The sequence below is a fragment of the Scardinius erythrophthalmus genome (genome assembly GCF_964197995.2).
Source record: "Scardinius erythrophthalmus genome assembly, chromosome: 6".
NCBI classification, from domain to species: domain Eukaryota; kingdom Metazoa; phylum Chordata; class Actinopteri; order Cypriniformes; family Leuciscidae; genus Scardinius; species Scardinius erythrophthalmus.
In genome coordinates this window covers 25,395,772-25,413,102 of record NC_138226.1, presented here as the reverse complement: position 1 = coordinate 25,413,102, position 17,331 = coordinate 25,395,772, and the positions used below count along the sequence as shown (strand labels likewise).

Below are 17,331 nucleotides of genomic sequence, written 5' to 3'. Positions count from 1 at the left end.
TGTGCTGTATTGACATTATGCCAAAACATGGTGCAAATAAACAACCCCTCACCCTTTTCTTTAACATATCATTTTTGCATTACTGCAAATAACAGGTTGTTTTAAATTCAGCTTGTGTAATTCATGCCTCCATACGTATTTATTAGCTCTGAGATCATCTGATTCTGAAAACTATTTTGATTGTCAACAGTTTGACTGATTTGACTCTCATTTGGAGATTTTTGTTCACCTAATAATTACTATTTTGCAATAAAAGCTTAAATGAAATATCAGAGAATATATGGTTTATTAATATATTGTGTTTATTTAAGGCATCAAGGTGTCAAAAACAGAGTAAGACAGAATATACTGAAACAGCAGGTTACAGATTACAAAAGAATATTCCTAATAACTTATTATATTTGATTAGCAAGCAATCTTCACAATCAGCCATTTTACTTTAAACATATAATGTTAAAATGTTACAATAAAAGAAGTAAAAGCATTAATGCATTAATAATGTCAGCCGTTGCCCCTTGTGATGGATCATTTGTTGTTGTGAATGGATTTCATTACACATTACAGTTATACAGTTTATTAATCTTCATAATATCCAAGTCGCTGGGCCCAAATCTCTGTCCAATCTTCACATTCCTGTTTCTTTTTGGTACAATAGTTGGTTCACCGTCCTCAGAGAAGGCATACCTGAAATGACCAAGAATAAAATGACATAATTGCAGTTTCTTATATCCCTAAGTTATCATTTCAAATGTACTGTGTGTCAACATACTTTCCAAAGTGCATGATAGAGCCGTAGTCATAGGGGGTGTCCAAGTTGTTTGTTTTAAACTTTTCAAAATTCCTCAGCCTGTCTATATTTATGAGCAGAAGAATAAGTGAGCGATACAATTGCATATTGACTCTTAAGTATAAGAATATGAAATATACAAATGCTACTTTACCTTTCCATATATTGGACCACATGATGGTGACATACTTGTCCCGGTCGGCTCGGGATTGCTCATGCACGAAGCCCAGGGCGTGCATGAGCTCATGGACGGTGACCCCTGACCCGGTGCAGTCGGGTGTCTGTAGAGAAATGGTTTGTCTGCCACCACGTGCCCCCAGATATGACCAGCACCTACAGTATTGGCCATCAAAAATGATAAGAGTCACTCAGAATAATCATGCATCTCAGGAAATAAATTTAATGTTTATACCCTGTTTTGGGCTGAATGTCCAGGTAATCCCTCTGGTGAGTTCTGGGCACGAAGCGCACACAGGTGTCCTGTGCAATGAGTTCCATGCCTTTCTTAATGTTCTTCACGTCTTCATCGCCTGTGCAGAGGAACAATCAAAACCAAATAATAAGATTTACTTAGTTGTTGACTCCTGTGGCAGTGTATATGAAAATTAAAAAGCCTGCTTACTGTACGCATGCGAGAGTGAGTATGCAATGTACACATTTCCATCCACTGATTTGGTCCACAGGCAGCTCCGGGCAAAACAGTTCTTCTGACTCCTACCGGACACAGCTATATCTCCTTCTCTGAGGTTGGTGCCATCCACGGAAAAAACGCCTAGAGCAGAAGAATAAAGATTCTTAATTTGGCATCTATGGAACTTTTCCATTGCACAAAATGTAGAATGTAGACTTCAGATTACATTGCTCTTCACACTAAGAAAAAAAATATTATTTTAAGAACTGTTCACTGAAAGGTTCTTTGGGGACCTTTTTGGAAGTAGCCATTATTTTTTAAGAAATATTACAGTAAAACATTAGCTAGAACATTCGCATCTTCACAGACTTTACCTTGATAGTCATTTACATCTATGATCTTGTCCATTGCAGTTTGATCGTTTTCTTCATTATCATCTGCTAAAGAGATACATATAGTGATGTAACTGTTCAAATATAATTGATTTTCAACGAATAATGATCAATTAATATAATATAAAATACCAGCGTAGTTTCTTCTTTGTCTTCTTGCTCCTAAATTCGAGTGAGAGGAAATCTGCAGAATAAATGTATTAAAACATGTGGTTTTGATTAATATAAACAGCACATAGACTGACTCGTATGCAGTTACCTGAGCAGGCTGGGATAAACATGGTCCTGCTAAGAAGAAGAAGAGGAGGACGAGAAGCAGTGTGTACTCCATGAGTGCACTGAGGTTTGCTGTCTAGGTTCATGCTGCCTGCTATTTAAGTACTCTTCGCCAGCTTCCTGTTACATAATGTGTAACCTCGGTGGCCAACCAAATGTTTGTCTTTCTTCTCTACGCTGTTTTTAATTGTCACTTACACATACTTAAGTACTATTTTCATATAAGTGTTTTTATTTGTTCCACCATCACATAAAACTTTTTCCGCCCGAACAGGGACTTGAACCCTGGACCCTCAGATTAAAAGTCTGATGCTCTACCGACTGAGCTATCCGGGCTCCATGAACACCGTGTTTCAGGCGGACATCACAAAACTTCACTGTAAGTTTATTGAACTCAGTAAATGTTTATATTATGTTGTTAACATTTCAATTATAGTTCATGTTTGTATGTGTCCCACGTTGCAATCATTCTGATGATCCGATAATTTATTACTATTGGTCTCGTAAAAATATAATGCCTTTTTTTCAGTTAACTTAGACTAAAATAAAGTTCGGCAATGTAGTATGTTGATCATCCAATAAGATTTCCACGGAAATTATTATTAATTATAAGGATACGTGTGTGGTACAAAACGCGATTGGTATGTGTGGAAGAAAACACACGTTGCTGTAATGGAGACCCCATTAATTTCTCAGAACTTCATCTTTCAAGACGATACGGAAATTCAGGTGAGACTCGCTGTTAAAGTCTGTCTTCTCGGTAATTAGTTAACTTCACATGCGTTTGCGTGACTCACGTTTTATTTTGTTTTGTTTGTCGCTGTCAGGATTTGTTAAAACAACTCAATGATGCCAAAACTGAACTACAGCTTACTAAAGACGAGGTGGAGCAAGTAAACAAAGATGTTAACAAATGGTAATTAATACTATACCATCATTATCTATCTGAAACGAAGACTCAGCATGAGATATTTATGTCCTAAACATAGTCATATGCCATCATTTTACCTTAAGAACAAACCACATCAACGTTTAATATCGTTCAGAAGCACTTTGGCTACTTAAAAATGAATAATATAATATAATTTATGAAGTAATTTGCAGACATGAATCGGCTCAGAGGTTAATATTACTTTAGCAGAGAGGAGATGGACCGAAGGATAATGATGATGGTCCAGGTGGATGAAGGCCTCTGGAATTCACTGCTTGAACTGGACGCTCTCATGCAGGAGAAGAAAAGTCTCGCCAGTCAGTTAGAAGAAGTCACTTTGACTAGGTATGACCATCCAGTAACTGATCTACCATCCCTCTGTATTTCTATTGTTCAGTTTGATCCTTCCAGAAGAATATGTTGTGTTATTGCTTGGATTAGTTTTCGATCTAATACGAATTTTGGTTAAAGACCTTGTCCATAGATGCATCTGATTCTTCAAAGCCATTTTGTTACAGTTCTGTGGAGTCAAAGCAAGCTCTTGTGAGAAGTTTGCAGGAGGAGAAAAGCGGCCTGATGGAGCAGGAACGTAATCTGAAGCTCAAACGTGAGCAGCTGACGAAAGCACTGGCGGAAGCTTCTTCAAACATAGAGGAAGGTACAGCTCATGATCTCTATGTTCTGGAGTCTGCAGGTACTGAACTGGCAGAATAATGTCTATGTGTTGATAATATTTAACTGATCTCAATTTCCAGTTTCACAGGGTGAAAATCAAGGTAAACCAGGCTCATCCAGGCAGAGTAAGTCTACTGAAAAGCCAGTGAGAAAAAGACGAGCACGGAAGTGAACACATCCTTTGTGTTCAACATTTATTTTTGATATTTAGTCAAATTAAGCCCCAATAAAGATGTAAAACTATAGTGACTTTTTACATCATGTATTTGTGTTATTTCCAAGAATTCTAAGCACAGTTAAAATGTTCATTGAAGGTCATTGCTGTAATGATTCAAGATTCAAAAGATTGTCCTTTGGCAATGATAAATTCAAATGGATGTGCTGAATTTTCAAACTTTAGCCTGGAGACGCCTCCAGGGTAACAGTTCAAAGAAAATAAAAAAATAATGTTAAAGTCAGCATGACACAGAATTTGTGGTAGTTTTTCTTCACTATTGTGATGTATATCTGAGTAAAGCGGCTTCTCGAACAAGAGTTTATTTTTGGGCGGGACTTGATTTTTGTCCATCAAGAATTCATTGATTGGATGGTTGTGGTTTGCGATTGCTGTGATGTTATGTCACATCTTAATTAACTTTGCTCTGACAGTGACCCCCTTTTTAATAATTTAAACTTTAAATATACACACTCTTCTTTTTGACATCTTTGCGTTGGACTTGATCTCCTCCGCGCTATCACTGACACTGACCTCGGATCCTGCCTTCACTATCAAGTGACAATTGTGATTGGATGGTAATTTTATTCTTCAAAATATACTAAGATGTGATTGGCTACCTTTGATTTAGCTATTCTTGCGTGGAAGAAGACTTGCCCTATCGGTCAGGAATAAAGACATTTTAAGAAAGATGAAATACGGGATGAAACATGATTTTTAATAAAAATTCAGCTCTAAAAAGAGAGCTGAAATACGAGACTGTCCCAGGAAAAACGGGACGTCTGATCACCCTACATGTGGGAGACAGTGCCAGGTTGTCCTGCCCTCATACCAGTAAACATATCATCAGAGAAGAGAAGAGATAATGCTGTAAGAGAGGGGGGAAGTTATTTTGATGAAAGATTATGAGGCCACAAAAAAATTTAAATAATAATGTGCATGGATAAATTATTTATTATAAATACTGCAATAGTGCATAAATAATAAAAATTTTCATTCCATGGTGACTTTAAAGGCATCATAAAAAATCTGTCATCATTTACTCATGCTCATGTTGTTCCAAACAGTGGATGTTTTATTTATGTAACACTTTGGGACAGTTTTTTTTTTTTTTGTGCGAAAAACCATATGCAAATACATATTAAAAAAAGGAAATTGAACAAGATACACTGACAATATAATACAAATAAATATTTTACATATAATATTTAATAAATTCTTCTGGCTTTTGTAGAATGATGATATGAAAGTCAATTAATGTTGACTTAATATCACACTTAGGCCACTATTTTTATCGGTTATATATTTAGTTATTTAAGATTCATTTACATGAAAATATATTAATATTGTTACCTTAATATCAGAATATTTGGGGGTCCTTCCTTGGCATCAAGCATCAAACATTTGAACTATTTTAATGCACTCGATTTGAATGCCGACTTTCGCACTATAGTTTTATGACACTTCTCGGCCACCGTAGAGCACCAACACGTGTGATGTAATATGATTCATGTCAGCTTATTCGTACTGAATATAGTCACACTGTAAAGGACCGATGTTTTTGCCAAAAAGGTAAATAAATACATTTACTTTGAACCCATTTATAATTAATTTAGCTCAATTTAGAGACAGCAGCTCAGTGTTATCTTTCGCCGAATCAGGCATTACTCTGGTAGAGAAGCAGCTGCTGTCAAATGGAGAGAAAACATGGACATTGCTTTGGTTTTATCAGCAGTCCATATTCCTCGGATGTTTAGTGTAATGACTAACGTTAAAGGTCAGGTCACTCACAATGTTTGTTCTGTGTTTTGCTTAACTCTCTCTCTCTCTCGCGCGCGCTGTCATGTCGTGCCATCTCTCTCCCTCTTTTACTCGTGTATTTTAGGTGATAGTGGTGGTGGTTTACTCTGTCGACTGAATCATGGCATCCCCGGAGCTGCGGAGTGTGTTTTCGCTGTGCGCTGATCAGACAGTGACCGCGGGTTTGAGAGAAGTGTTTGGACTGCAGAGCAACCCTGAACCTCCCCAGCCCTCTGCTGCTAAAACATCCAGTGAGGGTGAGAGAGTCAGACTGCTCTAATGATGTCACATACAGCTGCTGACAGGTGTTTAAATCTGTACCATACACTTCATAACACTCACAGATGCTGGAGGAAAGACTGTATCTGTCGGAGAGGTGTCTGACAGGATGTTCTGCTTGTCCTGTCAGTGTCGTTTTGAGAGTCGCGAGGAGCAGGTAAAAAGTCAAAGCTGATGCGATCTGTTAATGGTTGTTGAGAGACACAAACGCGTCATATGATGAACAGATTGAATTTAGACTTTTATTCACATTTAAACATTGATCAGCGAACATAAACAGAAGCTCAATCAAACCTGCTTTATGCGCCAGAACAAACCTCATTGGTTCTTGCGGAAGTTCAAACGTGCTGCGTAACACGAGAACGAACCTCATTGGTTCTTGCGGAAGTTCAAACGTGCTGCGTAACACGAGAACGAACCTCATTGGTTCTTGCGGAAGTTCAAACGTGCTGCGTAACACGAGAACAAACCTCATTGGTTCCTGCAGAAGTTAAAACATGCTGCGTAACACGAGAACGAACCTCATTGGTTCTTGTGGAAGCTCAAATGTGCTGCGAATGAACCTCATTGGTTCCTGCTGAAGCTCAAACGTGCTGTGTAACATGAGGATTAACCAAGCGGCAACATTCTGATCTGAAAAATGAAGCCTACCCGGAAGTGCGAAAAACTGCAATACATCGAAAATCCGCTAGGGGCAGGTCCCAAAAGGGAGCAAATGTCCATAGCCCCCATGTTAAAATGTCCGTTTTCACAGCATAAATTCATGTTTTTACAAGTTGGTCCCATGGACTTTTATTGTATTTTTCGATAGGTTCCGAGTGCCTGACAACTGTGAGGGGGGTGAATTTTTTTCTAACTCGTTAGTTTAGATCGTATTTAGTTATAAAATATATGACAATAAGGGCGTGGTTAACTTTGATTGACAGCTTGATTGACAGCTGACAAGGCAGCGCCACGGAGAATGACCAGAAAGAGTTGCGACACTCTTTGATGTCGCCGCTATGGCTGTCACGTGGTTCATGTAAGCCCCAATAGTTCTAAAACATACGCTGGCTGTCATGTTCTTCTATGGGACAGACAGCAGCGATTGCATTATTGAACGATAAATATAAAATAAAACACACCTCAAGTACTTTTTCAGCTGTTATTGCATTTTGTTAATGTCAGTTTTGCATTTGGAGACAAGTTTTAGGCTATATTTTTGGAGGGAAAAGCTTAGTGTTCATGTTCGCATGGGTAGTAGCACTGGCTTTAGCGGCTCTAACTTAACTTTTCCATATCATTCATCTGATGATGGACGTCTCATGATATTTATTTTAGCACAACTGGGCTGTATTAGGCTATTGATTCCCGTGATTTTGCTTATAAATTTTGATTCAGCCATTAGCCTACCTTCGTGATCACGCAAAGAGGTCTGCCGTGGCGGTCCGTTCAGAGTTCGCTTAAGCTAGCTCACTTCTTCTGATGAAAGTGGCCACCCCAGGACCACAACGTGAAACATTATCATGTTAAGACTAAGAATATTATTTTAATATTAAGCCATACACATTATCAAAACTATAACAGATTAAAAACGAATTTAAGCATTGCTAATACAAATGAAGGTTTTCAAATAAACAATTTTTATTAAACAATGACAGACAACAAAAATGTGTGCTTGTGTGAACAAGAAAAGCAAAAATCAGGGGCAGGTGATCCATGAAACAGACAGGACTGATGATGGCCATAACAATCCTAGAGGTCCAGCATTGTTCTCACAAGCCGCTTCACTCAAGACAATAAAACATAATGAAAAGTTAGTATATCCCAAAAAATTAAATAAAATAAAAGTTGCTATAAAGGTCGCAGCGATTCATTACCGAACTCTTAACTGACGAAGTCGCGCTAGCTAAGTTAGCAGGCAGTGCTTGAAAATTGGTTGAAACAACTAACATAAAATATAAATAATTACGCTGTGCAAGTACAAATGAAGACCAGTATAAGCATCGCAAAGGGCCTCTGATACAAAATAGACAGTTGACAATTCAAAAGAGGTCGATATTTCAACAACTTAACTCTGGAACAACTCGACGCGCAGCAATGTAAGTGAATGGGGTCCAACGCCAAAATGATAGTGTTTAGAACTATTCCGCTCTTCAAATCCCGGAAGTGGGCGGTTAAAAGCGCCGCCATTATTTACAACGGAGGTCTATGGGAGTGTCGCAACTCTTTCTCTTTATGGCTCTGAGAATGACAACATAAGAAGCGCCATTTTTTAATACAGTTGACATAATACTACTGTTTCTGTATCATGAAATGTAGTTTTAAGAGTTTTTCAGGCGAGAATGTAGTTGTTTAAAGCTCAAATCTGTGGTTTATTTAAAGATTTATGAAAATTTTATCCAGTTGATCCAGCGATGACCGGGCGCTCGGCGCGATGTACCCCGCCTGGAAGAGTCTTTCATCGGCTTGACGTTCTGAGGTTTGCCGCCAATGCCGCGGACTCTGGCGTCTCTGTAGTGGTTAAACATGAGATATAATTCATCTTGTGTATATCTAATGGGCGATTTTTGGTCTCGTGAATCTATATTTTTTCCCTGGGCAATCGTTTTGGCTGAGGGGAAGTTTCATAACTTTATAAGCTATTTAACTTACCGATGTATGGTTAGACTCGCGCTGACTTTGTATGTTTGACTGAATTATTTGCTTTATTTGTATAGCTTCTTGTACCATTTACTTATACTTTTATAATGGCTAACATTGATAAAACTGAAATTTAACAAAAAGAGACTGGGTTGAGTTTTTGTCATTTTAAATTTTAATACAACGAAGATGATCTGTAATGTTGTTTACTGCAAAATCTTTTGTTTAGTACAAATGCACATATTGCCTGGACCATAAAATGTATTATATTTAAAATAAAAAGAGGCAGGTTTGTGTTTTATATATATATATATATATTTTTTTTTTTCATAAATAGGCAAACGTTATGTGCAATTGAATGTAATCAATATGCGTTGCCTGAACCACATTTGTGTGGCTATAATGTTTAAGATTTCTTTAAATGAAAACGAAAAGAGTTAGTATGGTGTTTTATAACATATTTCGTTGCCTGAAATATACACAAAGATGACCGGAGTAGCATGCGAGCTGAGTGAAGGTGGGCGGGGTGACGCGCGCTGCGTTAGAAGGTGGGCGGGGTTAGGATTTTCCAAGATGGCGCCGCCCATACCCCCCATAAACGGCTTCAAACCCGTTCTTCAGAAAGTCTATGGGTGACGTCACAGACGCTTTGTCCATATTTTTTACAGTCTATGGGATTAACCCTTATTGGTTCTTGCACGTCAAGCGAACATGCTTGAGCTTCCATTTATCAAAACCATGTGAGTTGATGAATGTTTATATGTGAATAAAAGCCTAAATTCAATCTGTTCATCATATAAACCGATCAAGTCTCTTCAGAAAAGTTTGGACTAAACCACTCAATTCATATGGATTAGTTTTACAATCTCTTTTTGAACTTTTTGAAGCTTCAAAGTAGTAGTTGCGTAGGCTGTAAATGGAGGGACAGGAATCTCTCAGATTTCTTCAAAAAGATCTTCATTTGTGTTCCAAAGGTGAATGAAAGTCTTACGGGTTTGGAATCCCAAACAATCCCATGAAGCAGTGTGAATGAAATAATAATTTTAAAAACAATGGATAAATATTAGTGGTGGGCCGTTATCGGCGTTAACGCAGAGACTCTTATCGCGCGATAAGAAAAATATCGCCGTTAATCTATTCTCCAAGTTGGGTTGGGAGCTGGCTCAAGCTACACAAGCTATGATGACGCAATCTACCCGCGGCCGCGAGGAACACCCGGCTGCAACGCATCATATTTGTCGTCATCTTAAGTAAACACGGCTGAAAGTTAAAGCTGGTGTAAAAGATCGGTGCAACATCCATTATTTGGACTTGGTTCGGATTTAAGCCGTCCGACGTAGACTGTGTGGTGTAACAGTTCGGTAAGTTAACACACGACTAATCCGTTCTACCACCTCAAATTCAAAACGAAACATATCACTGAATACCAGCGCGCCCGTATTATTCCCAATATATCTGAGTGGTGTAGAACATAATCTCTGTCTGCGCCCGATTTAAAGAATCGTTGTTGTGTTTCTTTTAAACTGAAAAGACATCAGTTAGAATATTCTAATTTTAAATTTTGGGTTTCATAAGCTCCAAGCCATAATAAACATTAAACCTACTTAAGTCTCTGCAGCTAGTGTACTTAAATTTTATTTATCTGCAAAATTATGTTGTATACTTACAGTTTTGCACAATATATGTTCTCAAAACTACATGCACCCTTTAAAAAAACAAAAAAAAACACACATTTAGCAGTTGTTTAGCAGGGTCTGTGTAACCTGTTCTGAAATGGTTTTATTATAATATCGTTATCGCAAGAGGCTGCAATGTATATCACAATATGGATTTTAGGCCATATCGCCCATCCCTAATTGATAGCCTATAGTAGTTGATAATAACATAGGCCTACCATAATGTTGCCTACGGACGGTAACAGTACAGTAGTAACTTTTTACAGTCTATGAGTAGAACAGCTTTCTCAAGCAGTTTGTGATGCATTTTGGAAACAGGAGATGAGCCCCTGGTCTAATGCGCCACCTGGCTTGAGAAACCCGTTCTCAAAGACTTACTTTTATAGTCATTATTTGGGTAGCACACATATTCTGAATGCCTTCGGCAGAATTCAAATGAGCCATTTTAATCTAGATTAATCTAGATTAAAAAAATTAATCTATGCCCACCTCTAATAAATATATAAATAAACTATTGATTATATATGAAGAGTTCAGATGCAAAAACCTCTAAGTGCCATCTGAAATTTTCTTTTATATATATTTATATAATATATTTTTATTGCATATATTTCCTCCACCCTCATGTTGTTCCAAACTCACAATTTTTTGTCTTCAGTGGAACATAAAAAGAAATGTTAAGCATTCTGCACTTTTCCATACAGGGAAAACGAATGGTGACCAAAAAGCACCATAAAAGTACCATAAAAGCCATCCAAATCTTTTAAAGCCACATGATAGCTTTGTGTGAAGGATAGAAAGAAATGTAATATGTATGTTAATGCAGCCCCAATCTTTGATCAGATGGAGCATTACAAACTTGACTATCACCGCTTTAACCTGAGACAGCGGCTGGAAGGAAGATCAGCAGTCACAGTGGAGGAGTTTGAGAAGAAGACTGGGACAGGTAGATTTGTGAATGCTTGTATGACCTCAGTGAGAAACTCTTTTGTGTCATCCAGTTGCATAAGTGTAATCTTTCCGTTTTTCTCTTTTTGTCAAAAGGCGATATTTCAAGCATTTCGGGTTCAGACTCAGACAGTGAGGATGAGGATCTTGATGAAGATCCTGGAGATGAAGTAGCCCCTGAGGAGAAAGACAGTGCTCTGGACACAGATCAGTCCCCATGTCGACGTTCCACCAAAATAGTCTTTCAGAACATGCAGGGACAGTACCTCTCATTGTATCGCTGTGTTCTGCAAAGCAAGAGAGTGAGTAAATGTAGCCATAATTTCTCAGATTTGTTAATCTATGCCAGATCCTTCACCAAGACGAATCCCCAATGAACAGATTATTATTTTCAGGGGAATTTTTAATGATGGGGGTGAATAATGATTTATTTATTTTTTGGGGCATTTTTGCCTTTATTGTTTAGGGCAGTTGAGTAGAAACATGAAGTGATAGGAGAGAAGAGAAAAAATATTTACAAACACTTCATTACCAATTTCACTTCAGTTTAGTTCAAATAATGTTTACACTGACACATTGACAAAAAGCCAATAGGCCGTGTGTCCACCAAAGCGTTTTTACTCGCGGCTGGCGTGTTTTTTCAATTGTTTTCAATGGGAGCGCCGCGTTTTTAAAACGCCATGAGCGTAACGAGGCGCTGAGCGTCTTTTTCACGCTGAAGCGCTGAGCGTTCAGCGTTTTTTACTGGTCGCCGAGAGTTGAAGAATGTTCAACTTTTGGTAAAACGCAGCGCTCATCACTGTCACTTTTTACCCAACCGTCCAATCACAGTGGAGGAGGGGCGGGACTAATACCACACCGACCAACCGCGTCCGCCACATGATTCTGCTTGTACAACGTCAACAGATGACAACAACAAGCATAATAACGGAACAAAATCAAGAGCCAGATAAAATACATTACATTGTATTGACATTTTAATATAGAATCAACACAGAAACAAAATATGTGTGAAATGAGATACTAGTAAGACTTTCGCGGATATTCCGTATCATAACAAGCAAAGTGTCTCGGTCTCAACCGTCTCAACTGAAAAAACGCTGCGCTGCCAAAACGCTCTCAAGCGCCCAAAGCTGAGCGTTTTTAGCAGAGCGCCTAGCGTTTTCAGCTGGCTAATAACGCTTTGGTGGACACACGGCCATAGGGTCATTCAGTGTCAAATCAATCTAATTTCAGAAACTTCCCCTGCTAAATTTTTAGATTTTGTTAAAGGTGACACATTATGTCCTAGCCTGGTTAAAACCAGACCCTTCTCAGTTGAAACTGAGTGTAGGGTCTGGCGAAGCTATGTAGACAAATTATTTCCAAAGGGGCGTCACCAACCGACGTAGCTCAAACTCCTTTGGGCGCAATTGGATAGTCTTAAAACCAATCAGATCGATGAAGGAGATGACGTATGCTTCGAGTGTTGTTCTTTGCTCCGGTTTTAACGAAAACGGTATGTTTAAATCGCTCAAAACAGACGCGATAACTGATTCGTTTATATACTGTCTATGATTCGAACGAGTGATGTTCCACGGCGGCATCCATCTTTGTAATGAAATCTCCTTCAGCGTCGCTGCGCTGTCGTCATCATGTAAATCCCTCCCCAAACGTTTCTGATTGGTGCCGCGATTTCGGCGGCACAGAAATGAGTTTGAATGGGCTCTTCTCCAGACTATCCTGGAGAGAGAATTAAAATTCGCCGGAAGTAGTCTGGGTTTTCCCAAGCTAATTATGTCCCTTTTCACAAAATGTAATATAAATCTATGGTGTCCCCAGAATGTGTCTGTGAAATTTCAGCTCAAAATACCCCCCAGGTAATTTATTATGGCTTGTCAAATTTGCCCCTTTTTGGGTGTGGAAACGTGCAGATTAAGGGGCGGTGATATTATAAAATATCCCCTTCCTACGTCAGAAGGGGAGCAAAATCTGATCATCTTATTTTTTGACATGCTTGCAAAGAAAGGCTTACCAAAACAAAGTTACTGGGTTGTCACTTTTCACGTTTTCTGGGTTGGTAGATACACCGGGGACCCAGTTATAGCACTTATAGAAAAAAAAAGTCAGATTTTCATGATATGTCCCCTTTAATATTTTTTTCTAAAGAAAGACTAACATAAATAGTGATGAAAGACAAAGTATTAAATGCCATAGAAGAATATTTACAGAGTAATCCACTATTTTGTAGAGCGGGGGTCAAAATAAAACCATTTTCACCTGAGATTTTGAGTCAAATTACAGGAGGGGGAAATGGCTTTAGAAAGATGGCAGCATAATTGTTTTTATTTTTACACAGAGATTGGTTGGTCTGTTGATAAAATCTGTTGACTTTAGCAATCCTTGTTGCATTATATGCCAAAGGTGACAGTCCATATCATACATCAAGAGTGTGAGTATAAACACAATGAGGCTGTAAAAGCGGACCATTCAATAGATGTTTGTTTACCTTTTTGACATGATGTTTAATGTCGGGTTGTCCCATTTAGCCACTTACTGGCAACCACCTTTTTCAAGAAAAGTAAAAGCTTTAAAAATGATCAAATGTGGTATTACTGATGTATTTTATGTCATAGAATAAAGCGTGAAAATATCTTAAGCTTGTGTTAACCGCAGAGATTATTTCAGACATTTAACCAAAAAACCCATTGACTTCAGGACAATGGAATGGGAAGTTCAAAAATTCGATTACATTTCCAGGTTTTAGGACTAGGTTGCAGCACTCTATTCTTTCTGTCTCATCTAATTCTATTATCATATTTCATTTTCAGGACAATGAAGACTCGGTTTCCTCTTTATTGAAGATATCAAACAGCACTATTTGGGTCATTCTGATGACTGGTGGTGGACACTTTGCTGGAGCGGTTTTTAAGGGGTCAGTGAAAAGTTAAAAATTTCTTCTATGAGCACAAATATTTTCTAAATTTAAAAAAGTTAATAAATTGTTATTCCCAAATTTATTTGTGTAATGTATAGAAAAGAGATTCTGCAGCATAAGACGTTCCATCGGTACACAGTGAGAGCGAAGCGAGGGACTGCGCAGGGACTGAGGGACTCTCAGAACCGCAGCCACGTGCCTAAATCTGCAGGGGCAGCCCTCAGGCGTTACAATGAGGCAGCGATGCACAAGGTACGAATCCAGTGTTTTCATTAATATAAATGTCTATTTTGAATTTCCACCCTGTGTTATGTATAAAAGCTTGAATAGCATTTACTGGCACAGAATGTATGAGTGTAATTGTTATAGAGTGCAACAGTCGGGTTCTGGAAGTAAAAACTCTAAAAAATGTTCATATGGAAATTGATTTTTAACAATAACTTATAAACCTTTAAAGACAGCCCTACTATGTGAGCTACAAGGTTGTTCATCACTGGTATTTGCTGCTTTTGAAGCCATCAGCCCACATTATTCCAACTTATTTTAAAGTAATTGTGTTTAACAGTGGAATTTGTGGTAAAAACCCAAAATTACCCATGATGGTGTTCAGAAAATTCCACCAATTTCACAATTCCACCAGAGTCACAACAATCAATACATGCAACAAATAGCTGTTTAGCTCCGCCCACTCCCTTGAAGCTTTGTCTTTATGTGTATATTTTGCAATAAATTTAAAATATACTGTTTATATATACAATCAACTTTTTTAAACAAGTAGTTTTATATTTCTCGATCACTTTTAATTCAGTTATGCTGTTTGCAATGCTTTGTGGGATTGTAGTTCTTTCCCTCACTAAAGCAGTCAAGTACACATTCTTGTACCTTTGTCTTTGTCTGATTTTCAAAAACTTTTTTGCTTCAAATAAAAGTTTGGGTTCCACTTTATTTCGATAGTCCACTTTAGACATTTTACTAACTATGAGTAACTTTTCAACTTGACTAAGTCTCATTAGAGTATTAGCAGACTGTTGTAGACTGTTAGGGTTTGGGTTTGGAGAATAAGTAGACTTGTAGTTGCCAAGTTACTTATAGTCAGTTGAGTATCTGTTGGGGGACCATCAAAATAAAGTGTTACCAGATATTAAGCAGACAGTCTACTAATACTCTAGTGACAGTTAGTTGACATGTAGCTGCTAAGTTACTTATAGTTAGTAGAATGTCTAAAGTGGACTATCGAAATAAAGTGTTACCGAAGTTTGCAATGCTATGATTCACCTCGTAGCAGGTTGGCTTGGTTCATGTCTCATAACTCTTGTACCAAGACTTTTTTTTTTTAAATCCACAGAGAAATAAATGGGGGAAAAATTCACTGTTGCACTCTATTGATGTACATGCCTTATTTTAACCAGGATATTCATGATCTTCTGGAAAGCTGGGCTGAGTACTTGAAGGAGACAAGTGCCATCTTCCTACGAGCACCAAGTTACAACAAGACCATATTTTTTGGAGGTCGTGGAGCACCATTGGACAAAAAAGATCAGAGAGTGCGCGTACTTCCTTTTGCCACACGTAGAGCAACATTTAGTGAAGTACAGCGAGTCTTTGATCTGCTCTCAACTCTACATGTTTATCGTACGTTGAGATTTACCACAATGTAATATATTTTCCTATACAATCTTTTAATTTCTTTCATTTTAAAATGAATGCCTGTTAAATTTCAGAAAAAGACACAGAAATCTCCAGTATTCTCGGTCCATTGAGAGAGTGTTGAAGAAGAAAACTCCTAAACCTGTTAGTCATCCAATCCCAAACACTAATGGTGCGTCTGAACACTTGACTGTGTCTTAAATGCTGTGTTTCTAAAAAAAAATATATATATATACTTAAGGGCTCTTTTTTTTGGTCAGTGCCTGCAGAGGAAGAAGAGGGTGAAGCAGAAAGTTCAGGGAATGAAGACTCAGGAACGCTAGAGATGGTGGAGGTGACACTGGGAACTCTGGACCTCAGAGAACATGAGATACAGCCTAAGAAGAAGAAAAAGGAGGAAACGGAAAGAGAAAAGAGAAGGTAAAAAATAAAATAAAACAAAAATAAAACGTTTTATTAAAGATAGAAAAGTTTATTTATATAATTTTTTATTTTGTCTTCAGACTCAAGCAACAGAGATATAACTGAAGAAAAGGCAGATGATGAAACTGTGGAAGAAGGGGAACTGGAAGGTGAAGGCGACTCTAAAGATACTCAGAGGAAGTCAAGGAGCAGGAGAAAACCCAAAGGCAAAAAACATCAGCAAGAAGAAGGTAAAACACTGATATTGGAGCCGAAAAACAACCCACAGTTGCCACAAAGCCTTTATGCCACAGAAATATGGCCCATTTATTTGGTGCAAAAACATGACTGGCAACCCTTTAAGTTGAGAACTGCATGCATCACAGTTTTCCTACTCTCTTTTCAGATGAAGTGGATGAGTCTTGGGAATACGGTTTGAGGGACGCTCTCTACACTGCCTGTAAAACAGGGGACATCCAATCATTACGCTCCCTCCTGACACTACCAGAGGACCAGGAAGAGGAAAAGGATGGAGGAGAAGAGAAAAACTGAAGAGAATCCTACCTCAAGGGTTTTATGTCTTCTCAACAAGCCCATTGACTCAGCAGGCTTTACTTTACTGCATGTGGCATCCGCAGCCGGACAGAAATCAGTCATCAAGCTGTTAATGGATGCAGGGAGTGATCCAGCTAACAAGTGCGCATATGCAGAATCACTATAATAATCAATAAAAACATACTGCATGAATAAGCTTTCATGTGGTGAGATTGGTCATTAAATTCTAAATAGAAGTCCATTTCCTTTTCAGGGATAAGAAAGGACAGACTGCGTATGTTGTTGCTCCTGAAAAAGATACCCGAAACACGTTCAGAAAATACATGGCGGAACACCCTCATAAGTATGACTACACTAAAGCACAGGTAGACACATTTATTTTGTTATGATGACTAGCAGCACAATCAAATGTTAACAAAACCTTCATAAGCATATCTAAAACAAAAAAACTAATTTTTTGTATTTATTTAAGATCCAAGGCCACTAATGAAAGTGATTCTGTTTTTCGACTGAATTTGTATTTAAAAAATGTTTTTACTAAAATTGAAGATACAAAAGTTTAATGTACATCATTACATT

The 17,331-nt window shown here is 38.0% G+C and overlaps 4 protein-coding genes across 5 annotated transcripts in view; 2 read left to right on the top strand and 2 right to left on the bottom strand.

The window, feature by feature from the left end:
* Positions 1-282: 282 nt before the first annotated feature.
* On the bottom strand, positions 283-2,265 carry hce2l2 (high choriolytic enzyme 2-like 2). The gene is made up of 8 exons (XM_081368522.1): positions 2,070-2,265; positions 1,943-1,994; positions 1,793-1,858; positions 1,410-1,559; positions 1,200-1,317; positions 942-1,120; positions 770-851; positions 283-684 (listed from the first exon to the last, which is right to left on the bottom strand). Exons 1-8 carry the CDS (start codon positions 2,139-2,141, stop codon positions 552-554), a joined length of 852 nt encoding a protein of 283 aa, XP_081224648.1. The 5' UTR covers positions 2,142-2,265; the 3' UTR covers positions 283-551.
* On the top strand, positions 2,201-4,340 carry LOC308692478 (uncharacterized protein). Of its 2 annotated transcripts, none has more exons than XM_081368523.1 (6): positions 2,201-2,243; positions 2,361-2,815; positions 2,914-3,002; positions 3,225-3,362; positions 3,536-3,675; positions 3,773-4,340. In XM_081368523.1, exons 2-6 carry the CDS (start codon positions 2,759-2,761, stop codon positions 3,862-3,864), a joined length of 516 nt encoding a protein of 171 aa, XP_081224649.1. In that variant the 5' UTR covers positions 2,201-2,243; positions 2,361-2,758; the 3' UTR covers positions 3,865-4,340. The 2 variants fall into 2 exon arrangements, with proteins under 2 accessions (XP_081224649.1, XP_081224650.1); XM_081368524.1 differs by lacking the exon at positions 2,201-2,243 and having other exon boundaries at positions 2,453-2,465; positions 2,700-2,815.
* A 1,035-nt stretch (positions 4,341-5,375) lies between these two features.
* On the top strand, positions 5,376-17,141 carry ankzf1 (ankyrin repeat and zinc finger peptidyl tRNA hydrolase 1; the record flags this gene model as incomplete). Its single annotated transcript, XM_081367381.1, is given in 16 exon segments — positions 5,376-5,478; positions 5,792-5,963; positions 6,051-6,142; positions 11,127-11,229; positions 11,328-11,533; positions 14,042-14,145; positions 14,247-14,400; positions 15,558-15,780; positions 15,870-15,902; positions 15,905-15,967; positions 16,056-16,183; positions 16,185-16,215; positions 16,299-16,448; positions 16,604-16,728; positions 16,730-16,893; positions 17,006-17,141. Coding segments are annotated over 15 exon segments (1,848 nt in total). The 5' UTR covers positions 5,376-5,478; positions 5,792-5,827.
* Positions 17,142-17,156: 15 nt separating this feature from the next.
* Positions 17,157-17,331, bottom strand: part of glb1l (galactosidase, beta 1-like) — a gene marked incomplete at its 3' end in the record, with an annotated part of 8,240 nt that continues 8,065 nt past the window's right edge. The window contains exon 17 of the mRNA XM_081367380.1: positions 17,157-17,187. Coding sequence (XP_081223506.1) covers positions 17,157-17,187 — 31 coding nt within the window. The remainder of the gene's footprint in view (positions 17,188-17,331) is intronic.